Here is a 21590-nt window from a genome sequence, read left to right on the forward strand (position 1 = left end):
TACATTTAAATATTTCTAGAGGCTAAATATCATTTTAATGACACGACACGCTGAATGTATTTTGCGCATTATTTTAAGCTAAGGCTTTATTCACAAATTACCAAAAAATACTAATTGAGTTTGTTCAATTAACTAACGACGGGGTTGTCCCATATGTTATGTAAATACTAAATAGCCTAGCTAAATGCACCCGACGCTTCGCGCATCAGTAATGACTGATCAGGGTTTGAACATACTCGTACTTAGGAGTCAGTCATCCAACATCAGTACAGAATAACTTAAAGTTTTATAAATGCTACACTGCTCTTTTATAAGATTTGCTCCCTTGAACAAAACGCCACCTTTCTCACATTTAAAATTTCTGACTAACTTCCATTTGACCCGGATACCTGATGGAGTTTGTACATAATACAGAATCCGAAGTTCCGACCGCCTCATCAAGTAACTAGGCACTTAGCGCCTCGCAAGTTGGGCGAAGTGGGCCGGGTCACATGCAGGTGGCGCCCGACCCGACGGGACCGAATAGTTGACTCAAATCAACTATTAATTACGGATGCTGTTAACAACTATGTATTTTGGAGTTCCCTTCCCAAATGTATTGATTTTACCCTCTCCTTTAGGTAGTCGTAAAGTGTTAATGCAAATGTATCGACTTTCTAAGAGTTTCTTTCCTGAAACACTCTTTTCTACTTTAATTGAATATCCTTGAAAACGTTATTATGCATATGAAGTTACTTATGCTTGCAGCTGCACATTTGTATAGGTATTAAAGAGTCGCTTAGGATCGATAAAGATTAAACGAATACTTACCGATAGTAGGTAGACACTAGTAATTTAGGTGTAAACCTAAGAGCTATGACTGTGAGTGTGGAATTACGACTCAATCAATAACTGAATATGAATGTCGATACTAGCTGACACACCACATCATTCCAGTGAATTGCTTTTTAGTCAGTCAAGAGTTAGCCGAGTATGTGTTTGAATAAGCTGTTCCCAACTCCTGATCTCCGGTGTCAATAACCCGCTTTTCTGTTTAGGTGGCACGCTCACTGGACAGACTGGAGTCGGTGTCAAACTTCGCGGAGTTCGTGCGAGCGTTTACGGAGTTCGGCGGCGGCATGGTGGAGCTAGCGAGGCTGACCGCCGAGCGTCGCGCGGACCTGCGCGACGAGCGGCGGAGAGCGCAGGTGGCCGCTGCCAGAAACGTACTGGAGCGGTCCACGCTCATGCTTCTTACCTCATCTAAGGTAAGAAATTATTCCTGACACTGCAGTTGACTATAAGCTTCATGGAGTTCGGCGGCGGAATGGTGGAGCTAGCGAGGCTGACCGCCGAGCGTCGCGCCGACTTGCGCGACGAGCGGCGGAGAGCGCAAGTGGCCGCTGCCAGGAACGTACTGGAGCGGTCCACGCTCATGCTTCTTACCTCATCCAAGGTAAGACATTATTCCTGACACTGCAGTTGGCTACAAGCTTCATGGAGTTCGGTGGCGGCATGGTGGAGCTAGCAAGTTCGCTACAAGCTTCATAAAGTTCGGCGGCGGAAAATACTACATCCTAAATGGCTTTCACTTCAGTACAACGGAAATTGATGGTCTTACGAGTACTTCGAAGAGCGAAAAAGAGAAGGAAACATAAAACGTTATAAATTACCGATTATAATCTTTACTCGTAATGATGTCTGAATAGTGCACTGTTCACTTAATTCATGTTTTGTCCAAGTAGCATGTTACACCCTGTATACACATCGCAAAAATTATAGAGTCTATAATTTAGAGCTTAATTTGAAAATGGCTGAAACTACCGATAATACTAGAGGATGCGTCACGCGATGCGAACGTACACCTGCTAGATCAGTCCACGTTTAATATGCTCTGTGTGCTACGTGTTTATTGCTTCATCCAAGATTAGAATGGCATAGTTTGTGAATATTGTGAAAGATGTTTGCGGCTTGATGAGGCTAAACTTACCTTCAAGTCGTGTACGATCTACGTATTACGGTAAGTATAATAAATTAATATAAGAGGGCGCAAATTATCACGATTTACATTATAACGTACAATATTACCGAAACAAAATAAAGCCTAAAGAGCTTTGCTAATGTAAATGAGAGCCCAAAACCTAATAACGTAAGAACACACATAAATCCCTATCAAGGCTGGTATTAAATTTAACACCTTGACCTACTCGAGGGATTGTTATTAACACCAATGGATCGCAATAAATTTCCAATCCCAGTGTCCGGCGAGGGCGCGGGTGCTGCGTATATTAGGGCTGTCGGCCGGCGCCGCCGCCGATCAATTATGTAGGGGCTACGACAATTCGGCTCCGCTCCGTTGTTTGCGACAACGCAGGCTTTATGGACTGGACCATCCTTCATATTATTTTATAGCCTCTGTCTTTCACAAGCGTAAACAACGTAGCCACACAAACAGACCCCAAACCGGCGCGCTCAAGCCGGCTTCTGACTTAAACCGCACAAATGACACGCTTCGTTATAACTAAGCGCTAAGATTTACACTGAGCCCACATAATGACACTTTTAATTCGGCGAGATCCCAGAAATGGAACGTTTTAAGTGCTTGTGTGGCCGCATAAACTTCCCAAAGGCACTTTTGGGAGAAGCGAAGCTACATTTCGTTTAAATGTCTTGCTTGTTTAGGTACCTAAAGTATATGACCCTAAAATTTTGCCTTCGCGCCTTATCGTAGCTTACCTAGGTACCTAGCATTCATACACAAAATTATAACTTCCATATTTTAATTAAGTTTATTAGGCATTCTGGTAGACAGTACCTTCTTGAACATAGTTTTTTGATTTAACAAAAATTAAAGAAAATATTTTTGGCCAATGTGAGCGGGCGGGCAATGTGCAGTCAGTCTGGAATGCAAAGACTTGCACACTGCACACTGCACAATATGTCAGCTTTTCCGGGACTGCTGTGTCGCTCTCTTCCTTTTGCGTCGTTCCAAATAAATCTACCTTTTCTTATTCGTGCTTTCAAAATGTTCAGTAAAATTCATCAACCGTTATTTTACCAAAATTAAAGTGAGCCTCTCACTGCACCTGGATACAAAGTGTGAAATATTGTGAAATTCCTTGGGAAGGCCCTCAGTCAACACACTTTGGTTGAATCGTATGAATATCTATAAATAGGGTATTAAGTATGATAATTATTGTCAACTCTATTTTCGTCTATCATCTGATTTTTCTATCCAACCACAGGCGTGCCTGCGCCACCCGGGCAGCGCATCGGCGCGGGAGAACCGCGACACGGTGTTCTGTCAGATGCGGCGCGCCATGGACCTCATCCACTACGTGGTGCGCGACGGACTGCCGGGTCACGACGAGCCTACTCACGAGGTTTGACACATTAGTAAACCATGTTGGCTGCAATTCTCACCCTTATTGTCATTGTTTTACGGTCATTCGGGCGTTATGTAACAATGCTTGATTTGATTTTGAGCCTTGCGACAAATCAGATCTTGTTGTAACATTACACGCGAGCGCTCCCAGTGAGGGAGTACCCTTATGTTATGGCTCTTAGTAAACATGCAACATAAACTGGCGATTAGCGATGTTGTGATAACGCACCGCGTTGTGGCGATTTTCTTCATAGTTCGCCGATGGTAAAGTCGTGTCTACTAAGACCCTTAATGGAAATATGAATACAAGGTGTATAAGTAAACTCTGCTGGACATTAAAATTACATAGCTAGAAAGCTGATACTCAGCAGCAACTTTAAAAAATATTTCAACTAGCAATATTAAAAAATATTTCAGTTTAACTTCCATAGTAAAAGTTTTAAATATCAGCATCTAATGATGTAGGTAATTTAAAGGATCGCCCCGTTTTCTTATACACCCTGTATTATCCTAATAACAAAGTTTTTGTTATGTTTAACGTGTTTATCTTATAAAGGACTGCTCGAACTATCCCACTGGCTTCCAACTCTCTCTCAAGCGAACCTGTAACAGGTCTTAATAGTTTAATATTGATAACTTTAGCATGCTGTCGGTCCTGTAGAGCTAACTAACCTGCAAATTTTTCCTATGCAAGTACGTAAACCCCTTCAATATTTAGTTTTAGTCATTAATTATAGGTTTTCTGCTTATTTTTCCAAACGCTACAGTAACAATCTTCCGTTTTAAGAATATGGCTACTATTGTTAACTACAAAGTATTCGTAGTAATTTACACACAAATTGTAGGTATTAAAATTTATGAATACTACATTCCGCAGATCGCACGACAGCATTCCTGTAAGAATATTTAATTGTAACTTTCCGCCCGCGGCTTCGCCCGCGTGGAATTTTGTCTGTCACAGAAAAACTTTATCGCGCGCGTCCCTGTTTCAAAAACCGGGATAAAAACTATCCTATGTTCTTTCCCGGGACTCAAACTATCTCTATGCCAAATTTCATCAAAATCGGTTGCGAGGTTTAAGCGGGAAAGCGTAACAGACAGACAGACAGAGTTACTTTCGCATTTATAATATTAGTTGGGATTGTAACATTTTAATCAAATTTTCAATTATCTCAACTAATGAATTACGCAATCCATAATGCAATCACGGATGTGTAGCACACTAAGTAAAGCAAACACAAACAATAAACATCCGTGCAATCGCGAGTGTTGTGCAAATACAATGCATTCCGTCGAACACAAAGCTTAACGTTCAGTTGCTAGGAGCGTTAGTGCCGGCTTACAGCCCAGAATCGCTGACTGAGCACTAAACCAACCACAATCGGCGGCCGAGCGCATGCCGCAATCCTTCTTGAAATATGCTACGGTCTACTGCGACGTGGAAACGCACGATTGCGCTTCAGAAATTCAAGGCATATCGTGGACAGCAGCTGTGGACTGTCGCTGGCTGTATTCACTATGTAGTTTATAGAGTTATCTAGATTTACTGGCGACAATGAAATAATGACAGAGTATTCTTGAACAATATTTATCATATAACGTCATAAATATAGTCGGCAGTCGTAAATAGTTATAATGTTTATCTTGTTTGCATTCATAAAATATGATAAAGGAACAAGTTTAATGACATCGATAAATATACCAAAACGATAACACGATACTTACAGCTACTTTTACCGAATAGATACCAATATTAAACTACATTTCATCGTAGGTATATTGTACCTCCGTATAGTACCACAATGTTCTGTCTAAACCCTATTACAGGTATAGATCAAATGCAAATTGAACATAAACAATGGGGACAACAATACAATGAGATCACTACAATTTATGGGCCAACTGCACCACATTACTTGCACAACTAGACTAGCGTAGTGAACCAATGTCGATAATAATTCGATTAATTAAAGCTTAATTGTTAACTTATAATCTATTGGAATTCCATGATTGCTAATGAAAATTGATTTTTTAGGTAAGACCTTATAGCTCTACATGAGTAATTAAAAGTATAATTGTCTTTTAAATAGAGTTGAAACTCATTATTTCTGCCTTAAACAATCAAAAACAACGTACAAGTAACACACAAGTTGATAGTAACTTCGTAACATAATGGCGGTGCGTTTGCCGTAACAATTTTAGTATGTAAATTGCTGTAACGTGCCTTTCACGTAAAGTTCGCAACACCTATCAGAACTAATCTACTAACGGGGAAACTATGAGAGACTGCGGTAAATGCTCCGCACACTAACATATCGGGGACATGACAAGCCATCGTTTGAAATACCTAATGGGAAATTCCCTCCGTTGAAATTAAATTAGGTCTACAATATTATGCCAATAAAATAATGTGAAATGACCATTGTATTTCGAATACAAAATAAAACACGTGCGCTTTGATTACCCAAATTATTTTTATTCCTTTCTCAATTTGATTATGCATGAAGCTTTTTTTATTTCGAATGAAATTTTAAGGGTTTTAGGGATATTTTTGATTTTAGGGACAAACTCCGCTCCGGGTACAGAATACAAGCCACCGGCTGCAAAACAAGTTGAGCGGGAACCCTGCACCGCCCATGAGCACGGTAGGACGATTAAGTGTTAATTCATTGTTGTATTCGTTGCTTTTAAAATAATATTTAAATTCAAATAGACTTACAATCAACGGCTTATAAACTGAAAGTTCTTGAACGACAGAAAATTTCTCTGCCACCGTACAACTGAAAAAATACCTCAAAATACCAGTGGAAATTCAAGTTCTAGCATGAATTCGAGACATCTGCCTCGGCACGAAGAGTCTGTATGTTTGAATCTTCCTTCAGACACGTGAGCACTAAACAGCGCGCTACACTATCACGTACGCTCGTCTCATAACGAGTACCACTCTGTAATACCAAGTTAAATATTTTCTGCGAGGAATACTGATCCGCGGTAATGCTCGGCGCGGCGGGCGTCTGAAAGGAATGGTGCAACTCCGTGTGAGCAATTTGCAAAAATCATGATGGAGTTTTTGGAAGAAAATGTAAATCGCTATTCCAAAAGAAAATATTGGTACGTAGTAGAGACCTAAGCGTGATGGTTTTCATAAAATTACATGTTTGCAACCTCGTAGGCGGCGTCAGAAATAAACAAATGGTAGGTAAGGATCTTTTTGAACACTGACTACTAATAAATAAATATCGTTCAAAAAGCACATACGTAATTATTATAAAGTTTTCCAATAAAATTTTAAACGACAAACACATTTTTTCTACGCTACGAAAAAATCCTGCTACATCGTAGTTCGTAGCAAGGTTCTCGTAGCAAGTTAACAACGCGTGAGCACTGAACCGTGTTATGTAAACAAACGCTGCTATTATGCTGAAGAGTTCGTTACATGCTACGGAAAACATATTACATAAATTATCTTACTCACACATACATAATATATTATCTTTAAACATATTATGTTAAGGTCTTCGTAAGATATCATTCCCGGCACACGGCTCCATAATTATCATCCAAGAGATGGGAATTTTACGTAGCAACATGTGCATAGGTGAGGCAGTGGGGGAGGGGGATGACATGAGACGCTGGAGTGGTTTCCGAGATACGCCACCGGAAGTACACGTACCTACGCGCTAGAGCCGCGCAAGACTCTTTGATGTCGATGATTTTCGCAATCCTTTGTGTTTTGAAGTACGTCTCGATGGGTTAGAGTGTACTGTGAAAACTATCGCGATCAAACTCTAGACGATTGCAGTTTTTGTGACCTGACATGATCAAATACTTAGGTCTTGGAAAAGATTAGGTAAATATAAGAAAACTAAGATTATGTATAATAAAGGAAAATGCTTGGACGTACGAGTAATAAATTGAAAACTATAATAGACTAGGAGTGAACAAAATGGACAACAAAATTAATTTCCAAAAGTAAACATCCCTACCCCAAAAGGGCGATCTCATTTCTGTTTAGTGACAAGAAAAATGATTATCGATAGTTTACGGGCATCCTGGCAGCTCGAGGCTAAGCACGATTGGGATCATAGCGCTATCGCGATGGGCAACTTCAATATACACCCGTCCCTTAGCTATAACATGTTCCCCGACAAAGGTTATCATTTAATAACATAATAACCTTTAGCCTACTCCCAAGTTACATGAAATGTAACGGTACGCGAACAAGCAATTGCAAAGATCAATAAGCTCTTATGAGATCTTTAATATTTAATGCGATCCAAAATTACAAAAGCATATTTGTAACAGGATCAGATTATTGAACATGAAACTTTAAGTACCTACCCACCCTATTTAATATTCTGATAGATTCAGTGGAGATGAAACGTAAGTATATGTTTATTGAGTCTATTAGATCTGCCCTCTCTCTCTTGTGTACATTCCTTCTTTTATCCTTGACTTTAGCGAGTCTGTCTCTTCCTGTCTCAAATGCGTGGAACATAAACACTTTTCTTTTCTTGTAGTTGCAACCTTTCTCGGATAGTCATGAACAGGTACAAAGTAATCAGTGTAGGTAGATGAGTGCCTTCCACATTTTTTCTATGAAAGTATGCTAATATTGTAAATACATTTTAGAGTATTTCTGCTTAATCTTTATTATAGACTTGCTTCCTTATACAATGTCATAGCCCGTGGGTTTTTATTAGAACTACAACGAGACGTAGTTATTTGCTCAAGATTTAATTGTTTCCACTTCTCCAAAGGGTAGGTTTATCAGATACGGTATAAGGAAGCATAAGTTTAATCTACGTTTTTAACCGCACTTATTACATGTATTTTACCTAATCTTAGAATTAGTTTTTAAAGTAAATAGATCAAAGTGGTATCTCAACCTTAGGTACGATTCCCTCTCACACAACTTGCTGATAACACGCTCTAAAATTGCTTAGGTCTCTGGCCTAACTAGCTCAGCTTGACGCAAAAATTAAAATACTTAATAAGTATGTAATATTGAATTAATTAATAAGTATCCATTAGTTTTATTTTTTCTATGAACGCACAGGCTATGCTTTTATACACACAAAGCACTGGTGAGTAAAAAAGTAACAAATTGAAAAGTAATTGAATTCTGGATCTAGAAAATTATGCTTTTTATCGGCTAGTAAAAATCATGTAGGTTGATAAATTGTTTTATTCAGATTAATAAATTTTGTCTTTGTCCTTCTATCCGCGTAGTCCAGATTTAATAGAAATTGTGGAGTTGATGTTGTGTGAAGGGCGCAAATAAGTGTTTTCGTATCTGTGACATTCTGGTTGGATGTATCCACAGGCTGCACAGTGGGAAGCTGGCACGGCTTTGGGCGCTCTACGAGGCCTAACGGCACAAGTGCGAGCGGCGCGGGCCCGCGGCGGGGCCGATGCGGGCAGGAGGCGGGCCCTAGCCGGCACCCTGCGGGCCCTGGTCGAGCGGACGCACGACTTCACCGACTCCGCCTACACCTCTCACGATCATAGACAGAGAATTCTGGCGCTCGCCGAGAGGATAGCGTACGAGTTGGAGAGGCTAGTCGCAGTCGCTGTGTCTATGGTGAGAAATGATATCAAAGTGAGAACAACCGTTTCCTTTCTTCGCTGTTAATTACCTGTTTTTCAGACTATGCATGCAGATATTTTCTGCAATTGATCTGTATCAATTCTCAAAAACATCGAATAGTAGGTACCTAAATAATAAGTGTGTGGGATAAATAGGAGGAGCAAGGCACGACCGGCGCCGGCGCAGCGTTGGAGAGCGCTTGCGCCGGCGCCAACAGCGCGGCGTCCGAGCTGGAGCGCGCGCTGGTGAGCGCGGCCCGCGACCAGGCGCGCGACCTGGCGCCGCTCGCCGACGAGGCGCGGCGGCTCGCCTCCGACCTCGCGCACATAGGTAACCTACGACGGAAAATAGGTACAGCGGTGCTTTTATACGGAGCGAACTCCTTGCGCCCTGGTCAGATACAAATCACACCACGACGCAAGGATGCTTCGCTCCATATAAACCACCTCTTCTAACACTTTAATAAGATTACTAACAATACCTTACTGTAGACTTTCTATTCCCATTTATCTGGTGTCTGTTTCTAGCTAGTTCCTGTGGAGAGAGAGAATCAGAGAGACTGCACAACATAGCCAGCCGGCTCCACGAACAATTAGATCACATAATAGAGGTAGGCGAGTCTGGCTCGAACATTTCGTGGATTAAGGTTTATTGGAGTCAGACAAGTAGGATAATTAAAATTGGAGTTTATCCCTCAGGTATGCAAATTACTTAGACACATAGCAATGTCTGAAACGCTTCAAGTGAGCGCAAAGTTCGCGGAGATAAACTTGAGGATATACGGGCCGCAAGTGGTGACGGCGGCACGGACGTTAGCAGCGCACCCGGGCAGCGCCGCGGCGAGAGAGAACCTCGACGTGTTCGTGGACATGTGGGCCTGGCTACTGGCAGACGCCGCGCGCCTGGCACGGGAACTCCTCGACCTCACAGATGACCGGCCCGACAAGCAGCAGTACAGTAGTTTACCCAGGCCTGGAGTAAGTTTCCGTAGCAACAATTCTTTTCTGAATATCATTTATCTAGTTAACATAACACCCATATTTGAAAATTATAAATAACTTGAAAAAATCTAATTGCCTAAGGCGGGAATTGAACCCATTGAGATACGACTCTTAAAGCTAAAAATTAAATAACTATATTATCCATAACCAGGCAAAACTTAGGTGAGGATTTTCTGGTCAAACAAGCTCATTTCAAACTCTCTATCTTAGAAGAATAGGAAGAGGAATGACGCTAAGTAGACTTAATTTTGTTAATTTCACGTTACAGAAACATGGTACGACGAGTAAACCGTTGAAGGCGGTGCGATTAGACTCTGACGAGCAAGCAAAGATTGCCAAGTCAGGTCTGGAGATGAAGATGATGTCCAGTGAGATGGACGCCGAGACTGAAAAGTGGCAGGGTGCTGCTGCTGATGAAAACAACGACATTGTGAAGAGGTAATATTAACTTAATATGTCATCCAGGTAAATCATAAGAATGATATAAAAATGTTTCTGTTTTTTCAGGGCAAAAAATATGTCTTCCATGGCTTTCGCTATGTACCAGTTTACAAAAGGCGAAGGCCGTCTAAATACAACACAGGACCTCTTCACGCAAGCGGAATATTTTGCAGAAGAAGCAAACCGATTGTACAAAATAGTTCGTCAATTTTCTTATCAGGTAAGACGGCGGGAAAAATATTTTTTAATGTAGAGTCTCATCGTGGTGACATATTTATGATTTTTCCAGGTACCAGCAGGTACGACGAAAAAGGAACTGTTAGAGCACCTAGACAAAGTGCCCACATACGTTCAGCAACTACAGTTCACAGTCAAAGAGCCGACGGTGGGGCGCGCAGCCACCTTCAGCAAAGTAGACAATGTCATTCAGGAGACTAAACACCTCATGAATGTCATAAGCAAAGTCGTAACCACGTGTTTCGACTGCGCGAATAAGGTGACCACTCTTTACTTATTTTTTCTTATGATATATTTTTTCAATTATTACGACCTTTTTGAGCAACACGTCGCACATTTTGAAAGATTAGTGATTTTTCTATAGGAAACATAAAGATGTTAGTGCATTGGAACGTAATGTTCCATAGGTACCTTTGCCGTGGGAGGCCAGTGTGGGAGTGGTTAAAAGGCACCAGAGTGTTGCACCTGTTAAGTACTTTAAAGATTCTCTATTTCATTCGTGACTGTTAGACTTTCGGGAAACGGGTGAAACAGTGTGATCACAGTTTCGAGATTTATTCTTGGTTTATTTATTTTTACTGAAACAGCAGTAAAAGTATTTATAAAAATGGAAAACTTTGATATTAAATGAAAGATAAATTAATGAACCGAATCAAGAATAAATCTTCTTAGTTCTTTAGATACTAGTTTGAAATAGTATAGAGCAATTATTGAAGTACAGAAGAATCCTGTTTACTGTATATTTTATTTGTTTTTTATTTCTGTTTTCCTTCTCGCCACGCAACGGGCGGTTCCTACTCCAGGGTCTTATACCGCTGGACAAAGCGATAAACAAATCCTCAGCGAATACAAGGGACGACTCGGTCTGTCTCCGACTTGCACTATTATAAACATTCCCAACATTCATGTCCTCTCGTACTTCTGTGTGTACCTGTGTATGTAGTGTCAAGCATGTTCTGTGTTATCATGCTCACGACTAAGAGCTCATCAACTTAGATCTACGTTATCGCTAAATTGACATGTTATTTTGAAGACACAAAATTAAAGTTATCATCAAGCTAGGGTGTAATTTTCTTATTTGCTATTTAAATTAAAACATTGCAATTACTATTGAATTATTTTTTAAAATTTAAAATATTACTATTGAATTATTTTTTTCAGTTTTATGGATACTTAATTTGTCAAAATTAATTATTTTTTGTTTAATATTTTGTTCTTTTATGTTTTACTTCCTATTACAGTATTCCCTGTGTATGCCCGAGAGAGTACCTATGCATTGGAAGCCAAATTTACGAAAAGCATCCACATTTAAGAGTGAAAATAGTGTATTGAATGGTTGAAGTAGGTACAAATTGTTAAGACTGTGATTTTCTCTAACAAACTCAGTTTGTAGCATAACATACAAACTGGCACTGAACTCTTCTAATCCCGTGGTTTATATTGAAGTTTAGCGTAGAATTGTTTGGTGGTGTATCCCATAGCTACTTTTTGAATGTTGTTGATGTGATGTTGCAATGAATTTTATCTAGTTTAGTATCTGTGTGGTATTTAATCATTGGTCTTAAAGCTTATAAAGTTAATAATTATAAGCTTTGAGTTTGTACATTCTTTTTGTGGAGTAAAGCTAGAATTTGCGTTTAATCAAAATATGTGTGTTGGAACTAAATTATACTAACTTGACTAACTAACCAAACAATGGCCATGGTGGGTCAGCCGACTATAGCAGCTGCTTTGTTTAATTCAGAAACGTTTCGCGTGCATGGTGTTACCCGTCATATCATTGGGTTAATTTAGGCGTTGCGTAGACTCCGAAGACTGACCTCGGATTCGGCAACAGCAGGCTTTCAAATATCGGTGTTATTTTTGTACAACTTATTCCATTTTATTTTGAAAACATGCGTTTATCGAATCCGAGTTTCGGATGAAAGGTGTTCGTAGAATGTTTTGTAATAATTTCTGATTTCTAATATGGATGTCGTGTGATGCAGTACAAACTGGACTTCACCGGGCTATCGGCGGGCGGGGCGGGCGCGGGCGGCGGGCGCGGCGCGGCGCGCGACGAGGACGGCGGCGGCGGCGTGGGCGGCGACGCGAAGCCGGGCGGGAGCTCCTCCGACACGGCCATGTGACAGTACGGCATGGGCCGGCGCGGCAAGGGCGACGCGCGCCGGACCAGGGTCAGCTTCCTCTTGTTTTAAAGACTTAAACGTCTCTTAAAACGACACGTCGCCTGAAGTCGGGAGGACAAACCTCGTGCTCAGTACACTGCTCTGTCGGCAAGGTTTACTGCCTTTGAATATAATTCGCAGTAGAATAACAAGTACAAGATTTGCCTCGTAAACTACTATTGTTGTTGTTATAGATCTATAGCTGTTTGAGTCGACAGATATTTTTATAAGATCGTTTTATACACGGTTATGTAACTTATTTTTGAGATTGCATAATTGGTGCAAGATGAATATTTATTTAATGAGCCTTAGGCCTTAGGATATCATAAAGACAACGAACGACCTTCTAACAGAGTTCTGTGTATCCAGAGTGATGTTTGTCCGAGAATCACATGGATCGTCGACTACGAGCCGAAATTACGTAATTTTAAGAATGTAGGCGTCGATACATGTGAATCTTTAAACCGACCACAAATGCTGGCAACCGGTATAACATCGCACAAAGGGTTTGTGGATGTTGGATGGGTTCAGCTTTAGTAAATAAGATGGACAGTACGATATTACAACTAAGTTTCGAAACAGCACTTGCGACACACAACGCGCCTGCATCGGGCGAGTCTGCAGAGTTAGTTAGATCTCTTACTACCTATTTAATATTAGATCGCAAGCATACGCGACGCATTTGGCTGTGGGTCTTTAATAAATCTACTGTTGTTTATTAATATAATAACTTGTTACTATTTAGAATTCTAATGTTAACGTCACGGACTCATACTTGTCTTATTCGACTTTCTGTAATTCTAGGGTAGAAAGGCATACTCGTACGCAAGCAGTATTTGCAATTACAAATTTTGCCTCGAATATAACAAATTTGTGATCAATAATTATTAACAGAAGATTGAAATCGTACAATAAATACTTGTTACACTTTCATAATGTTACACATTGTTACATATAATACGTAAACAACAACACAAAGAAGCCTATTTTTTATTTTTCCCTTTCTTAACCTATTTATGTGTAAGTGAACCTGTATCTGTGTAAAGAATATCTGTACCTACCTGTACCTGCCTACTCTACTACCCTGCTATATACCTATATACTTAAGCTTCTACTATACTATACGCACCTAACTGCACATTCCGTGGTCCTGTTGCACATTGTTTTGAGTTCTGCACGACACGCTTCCTTCACTTGGTTTATGCATTATGACGTCAGTTAATTTACAAAACATGCTACTTCTTCCACATTCTCCTCATGACCACACAATGTTACTCTGCATTCGATGTTATCGCATTAGTCGTTTCTCTTTCGACAATCTCGTGTAAATATAATTAGACGGAACGATTTTTGATATTCGGAATGGCCAGCGGCTAAACTTGCATGATTGTGAATCGAAACAATAGATGTGTGTTGCATGTGTGTACGTGGTTATCGTAATGGATGTCGTACTTCATCTTCGAAAAAGATGTTTAATGTTAAGATGAGGGAACTTGACTCTGGTGGCTGCCTTGCAGCACCCCGTCGCCCGAGAAACGCTCAGTGTTATATAGACAAACGGCGACGAGCCAGGCCCTTGCGGCGCTATACTTGTTGCATGCCTCTCTTCATTATGGACCGTATCTAGGACCACTAAGATCCATATCCTGTAGACATTCAAATCTTGATTCTATCTCAAAATAGTTTCAACCCTGTGATTGGCTGAATTTAAATTTGGTTCGACTAATCACAGGCTTGAATCTATTGAATGAGGGTAGAGTCATATTTGAATGTCATTTCAGAATAGGGACCTCAATGCAAAATTCACATATTATTTATTGTGTTCCTGAAAAACCCAATTGGCATCCACAAGAAATTGGCATAGACAAAGAAATGTTAATGCAGCCAACTTACCTAGTTACGGTCCCTGCGTGTACGCACGCTGGCTGCCCGCTCGCTGATCATATCACGCGGCTTGTCGCATCATCGACCATATCTGCAATATGTTAATATCCATTATGGCAATAAGAAACATATCAAATAAAATAGGTCTATTAGGTAATTGTTACTGCTGCTGACAGAGACGACGAAGTCGTTATTTAGTGTTTAAGTATAGTTAAGCGACAGACAAAGGTGCCTCTTACAGATATATCGGTTGTTGTTTATGAATCTAGGCGGTCATTGTGTAAATGCTACCGGCTTGACACAAAACAGCTTGATATTGCGTGTTTGTAGTAAGATTGTACCTAATGTTAAATTAATTAGTGTAAACTGCTACTCACCACTCGTATTTGTTGTTTGACTGGTCTTTTTCTCGAGCTGTGTGTAACCGTACTTCTTTCTCTTATGATTAGTTGTCAATTACGAAACTGTAAAGCAGCAGTGAGGCGCCCGCGCCGCCGCCGCTGCTCGACAGTCCGCGCCGGCACTGGTCTGAGCTCGCTCTTGCTCTACTGATCTATATAACACTGCTTGTTTCACTGAAGGTACTATTAGCATTTACCTACTCTTCAAGAATGACGATGTTAGCTTTTGTTTTATAACCATTGTTATAACTTACTACTACTTAACTACTATAAAACTTATTTACTATTGCCTTCTTAATTAATTTTATCGTAATGTATTTAGATTACTCTTAGATAAGCCAGATTCAATTTCTAATATGACGAGGAATTAGGCTAGTTACCACTAACAATATTTGACTAATGTAAAGAGCTTGATAAAGCTTTATATTGAAGTGTTGTGAATCGAACTATGTGGCCACGTAACATTAGATCCCAAGACTAGCATAAATTGCTTTGACTGTAACATACCAATTAAGTTTAATAAGAAAAAAATCTCGCACACTGCAGTGGGATATACGATTTTATTATCTATCGCGTAGCTGTGGTGTTAACTGTCTGTATTAACTATCTCTGCAACTTTGTCATGAACTTTAATATTTTTGCTCGTTACCTATTTGCTCTATCAAATTCTATTCCTCTAATGTCAAAGCTAGGAATTGCATAAGAGCACAAAATTTCTTAAAGGTCTTTGTTCTTCAGCTAATCTGCTCACAAAAAGCACTAATTTATAAAGCTTCTCTAAACTTACACTCGTCTCTAACATCAATTTTGCTTCTCTTTTAATAAATTGTACCTTAAATATTGATCTGAAAATTTGAAACTGCTAGTATTTACCTCTTAGCACAGATAACCTCACCTTGAATTGTGCCAAAACAATTCCAAGTAACTTTATGAAATAGGGTAAGTTCGTCGTAATAATAAATCTAATAACTATTTATTAAGAACGTCGTGTTTAATGTTTCATAATTTGCTTATAGTATTATATTCACATTAAACACGCTACGCAACGACATGGTAATTACAAATGTGGTACCTACATACAAGATACTAGGGAAATGTAACGAATGCTCTGTACTATAAATGTTAACGTTGAAATTAGATCATTTTATCTGCAATAGCAGCCGGTGTGCCTCCACATATAGTGATAATATTGTTGGTTATAGACCGGATGCCTATATCCAGGCTCCGGGTCAGAGGTTCTGTTCCGCAAGACGTCTGTGCGTTTCGTCACCCGTCTCTTTCTTTCGCGTCTAGAATTATGACTTGAGTGAGAGCGACAGATCGAACTAATAACAATCGTATTGCGGAGTAGAGCCACAGGCTAATATGCGCGTACGCAGCCTGCAAGAGTGTACACTAAAACTATCAAACACTATAAATACCCCAGTTGTAATGTCATGTACTAAGGATTACATTAATGGAAAAAAGCAATAATTAAGCGAAAAAGTATACTCTCTTGTAGGTTGTTCCAAACACAATTTGACTTCCATCGCAATAAAAGTACCATAATTATGGGTTAGTGTATAGTGATAGAAATACAATGATTTGTGATATTACAAGATACTTATTGAAGTTTAGTACAACGTCCTTATAATTTCAGTTTTAATAGTAGTAATTTAGAGGATCACGAACAAGAACACCAATAATAGTACCATTAATATACTTAATAGCTAGTTATATTATTAGTAGAAATGGCATAGCTCGCGATATGGATCGAAGGAAAGCACGATGGCTCCCATTGTTTTTCATTATTCTCTAAAATTAACGATCCTCATCTCGATTTATTAAATCAGTCGATAGACTAATAAAGTGTGGACAAATTAAGAATTTCAGTGCTTAAAAGTACCTATAGTTGGGCATATCGAAACACTGCTAGCAAAAGCAATATGTATAAAAATTTACTTACTTAATTTATTGAACCCTTTTGCCCTTTAATGTTTAGTTTCATAAAAATAAAAAAGCCTGAAAAAAATCCATTATTTTTCTTTAAATACTCGCAGGTACAGTCAACAATTAAAATGTGCACTTTTATAAATCTATTCGCATACATAAGCTAAATTAAATACAAATAAATTTGCACCTGACTGTACCTACGGATAGTCCTTTCCCTATTTACCCACGCGTGGTAAGTCTGGATGAATCGAAGATGGAAATTAAATGAACCAAGAAAATGAATTACTATATTAGCCTAATGCAGATACGCTGTTATCAGAGGTGCAAAGTACCTTACTTATAATAGTTATATTTTTATTGTCTCGTGTAATGTGTAAATGATCGTAACCCTGAAGGAGTTAAACCCCGCTAAAAGATTAGGTATTGTAAATAAAATTACTTTTGATAGACTATTGATTCAGAAAATCTTAGTTTAAATCACGTATCGTCGAATGTTTTAAATCAATCTAATATTAATTTATGTGTATATTAAAGATAAAGATTGTATTGTCGAAAAACTGTTGTGATTGTTATAATAATATATTTGAAGTTGCATTTTCATTGAAATAATTAAGTAGAAGTATATTTTCCATAGTGCTGCCAAAGATTATTATTATTAATATAATACCTAGATGTAGCTATGTTGTTTACATAACAGAATATTTTGAGGTTGTTCGTGAATTTATGGATTGTATTTTGATGTGGCAGACGAATGTATAACACTGTGTATGTGATCTAATACATCACCAAATAAAGAGAATTCATACGAAAACTATCTTTTATTTGAGATGACCGATTTAAATGAAACAAACGAATCCTATATATTACGTATTTATTTATATTCAAAGGTACAATATATTACATCGTCTGAACTTCATTGCTCACCCATCATACATCACATATCCATTGTAATGACTAAGCAAATGATCTGTATGGTAAAGTGGGCCGCGACCCTACACAAAATACAAAATTAAGCATAATCTTAACACCTAATCTCCTAACTTTAATGCGGAAGTCAATACTGTAGTGTAGGAAATAATACAAATTTAACCATGGCATGCTGATTAAACAAAGATTATGCATGTCTCATAAATTACATACTTATTAGCAGTTTAACTTGAATATAAATCTGTTCCATATAATCATAATGACTAAACGAAAATATTTACATAATAAGGGCGTAATTTGAAGTTTTAAGGAAGATAGTGTGTGTGCATTGAAAGAAATAACAATCATTTAATATCTACGTAATAATAATATAATAATAATGTGATTCCATAACGTCGTTTCAAACGTCTTATTTTCAACAGACGCGTCAATGCGAGTACCATTCCGAGGTAAAATAAGTTACGAATAGTGTGATCATAATGAATGTACGAGTACATAATAATAATTGGATTAATTCATCCTGTTTCCTTTACATTTTTAGTAAAGTGAAAACATAAATCCAGAGACAATTCAGTAAATACCAAAAAAGCTCCACGAATAAAAATTTTATGAGTTCATATCAAACGGTGAGTAATCAAGTGTCCGCGACAATGAAGTGTATAGGCGACCCTTCCTTGGCTCATCCTCTTATAATATAAAGAAATGCTAACACCTAGCTATAGCTAGAGTCTATGTCACAACTGAACTATGAGCATATTCAATATCACTAAGCACGATATCCAATACATACATGTCGAGTCATGCAAAGCCATATTAGATTCAAAATATCAAGCGAAAATACTTTTAGATTTTATTTTAAAAAATCTGGTATCAATTCGCGCACTAATTTTATAAGCAATATCTCCGTAAGACGAAACCCCCATGACTCGACTGTATTCAAGAGACGCCATGCGATTCTATAACTCGACAAGTTATTCGAATGCACCAATTTAAGCCAAAATCGTTTAATTTGTAATGATACAGAAGTAAAAAATATCTCTTATCTAATTTCACTTTAAAATTTAGAATGGTGTTGACCTAATTTAATCACAAATAGCTACGTTATTTTTGTAACATCTCTACTTATAAATATAACAATGAGAAAAATTTATAGCTGTATACAGAAAACACTGTTTTGCAAAATTTATAATGCTATATTTATTAGTAAAGACTTTAGTAAGTATCTATTATTTATTTTACAATGAATTTGAGCTGGATAAATCACGTCACTGTCATTAGTTCGATAAAATGTTAGGTCATATTAGTATTAATGACAAAATTCGCGAATTTTTAAGACATTTTAAAGTTGATAACAGCAGACCATCATTACAAGCTATTTGGCATCTTCGTGGACGTAAACGTCTAGTAATCATCTCACATGTGTAAAAACGTTTGTGCTATAGCAAATTACTTTTATCAGCTAGTATCTGAAATAATTCCATAAAAATTATAAATAACCGTATAAAACATGTTTTTATAAAATGCCTTTGGAAACACAAGAAGTATAAAATTAGGCCTCACTTATCCATAATAAATGCTTTGTCATGGAAAAAAAACCTTATAAATAAATACATAAAAAGTAACGTCGCCTAATTCGTTTGAATGCTGTCGCCATTATGTCAGATAGTTATTACGTTTTATAGTCTTTTATTAATCGTTGTTCCATTATGCTAGTTAACCATAGAACTATAATTCGTTAAACTAGTGGTGCGTTGTGGTCGGACTTCTGTCCAAATTATATTGCTATTCCCGTTGCAACACTCTTAAAAGACCAATCTGAAAATTTCATAAATAGTTCATAATCTGAATTGCTTTCAATACAAACATTAGTAGAAAGACAGAGAGAGAAGTTAATAAGAAAGGAGTGTCATTACGAGTTACGCGCAACTGTTACGATACAGATACTGATATTTACAACATAGATCGTGTCAATGCCCTTACTCCAAATACAGAACATCTATAATAACAAACGATTTTGTAAGTAAACATAGCTGTCCAACAGGGTACGTGGACCCATCAACTTAGGCGGCATGGGAGTGGCTTGATTACATTACGTTAGTACACACGTTCTTCTTGATTAATTTGTTGACATAAAATCTTAAGTTTTCGTTGTATGTCGCCGCCTTAATTTATGAGTCCATTAACATAAGTATTATTATTTCTACGATCACACATAAAAAGTTGCACGAATCAAGAAAATATTATGCTTGTATGTGAGATTATATTACACAGTTATAAGTTTTCATAACCTGTTAGGCAGTCCTAGTACTCCTAGTAGGTACAGTTAATTTGTGAGACAATTGTCTGGTGTGAGCACACAGTAAATTGCTGTACACGAGATTTAAAGCAACACGTTGATAAACAATACATACACGACAAACAATTAGTGTATACGACAGTAGCGACACGAGGTCACGACATTGACAATGGCACTAATATCCCAGAGTTAGGCATATAAATTAATAAAAATTCCTATCTCAAGACAATCTCATTAGCAAAGGCTAGTACGGCAAATACAGTAACGTACGCCACAAAACCTATGTTTCTCAACAAATTTCGAATACGATATGTACGGAAGGTTTTCTGCAATCTGCATAGTGGTGATTAAGATTCTGTATATAGTATACAGCAACATGACATGGTTTATTGAGAAATTGCAATTCGAAATTTAGGTTAAAGTAACATAGGTACTTACATATAGTGAGTACTTGCGTTTTGGCCGCACCGGAGCGAGTCGCGGTGCGGCCGCGGTTAGTCACGCGTTACGGTGGGTGCGGGCCGGCGCGACGCATCGCGTTTAGAACAAACCTTTCTTTTTCTTGTCCTTCTTGTCCTTGCCGTCGACCGTCCTGAAATTATACATTCGTAATTTAAGTATTTTGGAATGCATTCTCATAATTAAATATTTACAATAATAAATCTAATTTAGAGACATCAAAAATCTTAATTGGGTCAATTGACACCATATAATACCAAGTGTCAATAGCTCAACAGTGTCAGTGTCGGACCGCCGATTCGAGTGTCGTTAGCTCCTATTTCGTCATCTACTATTATGGTGAACCCTCTCTTATAGGCGTCTTTCGACATTGGGTGGCTGCTTGCGAGTTAGGCCTCGAGCGAGCGGCGCCGCAGGTCGTCAAGTGAGAGGCCAGTCTCGCGCTCCCAGGCGCTACGCTCAGCTTGCAAAGCGCGCTGACGTTCCTCCAGCTCCCTCGCTTGTGCCTCACGACGAGTCTATAGCGTAAAGTGCGGGTATACTCACTCCTTGCTGTTGGCCTCGAGCGAGCGGCGCCGCAGGTCGTCAAGTGAGAGGCCAGTCTCGCGCTCCCAGGCGCTACGCTCAGCTTGCAAAGCGCGCTGACGTTCCTCCAGCTCCCTCGCTTGTGCCTCACGACGAGTCTATAGCGTAAAGTGCGGGTATACTCACTCCTTGCTGTTGGCCTCGAGCGAGCGGCGCCGCAAGTCGTCGAGCGAGAGGCCAGTCTCGCGCTCCCAGCCGCTACGCTCATCTTGCAAAGCGCGCTGACGTTCCTCCAGCTCCCTAGCTTGTGCCTCACGACGCGTCCATAGTGTAGGATGCGGGTGTACTCACTCCTTGCTGTTGGC

General features: G+C 38.9%; 1 protein-coding gene and 1 long non-coding RNA gene across 2 annotated transcripts in view; one reads left to right on the forward strand and one right to left on the reverse strand.

Annotated features, from left to right (window-relative positions):
- The window catches only part of LOC135071970 (alpha-catulin), an 85209-nt gene extending 72544 nt beyond the window's left edge, over window positions 1-12665 (forward strand). Inside the window, exons 4-16 of the mRNA XM_063966205.1 lie at window positions 1038-1247; window positions 3225-3362; window positions 5926-6009; window positions 7885-7914; window positions 8691-8948; window positions 9110-9284; window positions 9482-9564; window positions 9653-9931; window positions 10224-10393; window positions 10463-10616; window positions 10686-10892; window positions 11875-11974; window positions 12622-12665. Coding sequence (XP_063822275.1) covers window positions 1038-1247; window positions 3225-3362; window positions 5926-6009; window positions 7885-7914; window positions 8691-8948; window positions 9110-9284; window positions 9482-9564; window positions 9653-9931; window positions 10224-10393; window positions 10463-10616; window positions 10686-10892; window positions 11875-11973 — 1887 coding nt within the window. The 3' untranslated portion in view covers window position 11974; window positions 12622-12665. The remainder of the gene's footprint in view (window positions 1-1037; window positions 1248-3224; window positions 3363-5925; window positions 6010-7884; window positions 7915-8690; window positions 8949-9109; window positions 9285-9481; window positions 9565-9652; window positions 9932-10223; window positions 10394-10462; window positions 10617-10685; window positions 10893-11874; window positions 11975-12621) is intronic.
- A 5207-nt stretch (window positions 12666-17872) lies between these two features.
- Window positions 17873-21368, reverse strand: LOC135071123 (uncharacterized). Its single transcript, XR_010257212.1, has 2 exons — window positions 21247-21368; window positions 17873-20833 (listed from the first exon to the last, which is right to left on the reverse strand). It is a non-coding gene; the product is annotated as an uncharacterized LOC135071123 (long non-coding RNA).
- Window positions 21369-21590: the final 222 nt, after the last annotated feature.

This window comes from Ostrinia nubilalis, chromosome 1, assembly GCF_963855985.1.
Source record: "Ostrinia nubilalis chromosome 1, ilOstNubi1.1, whole genome shotgun sequence".
NCBI lineage: Eukaryota > Metazoa > Arthropoda > Insecta > Lepidoptera > Crambidae > Ostrinia > Ostrinia nubilalis.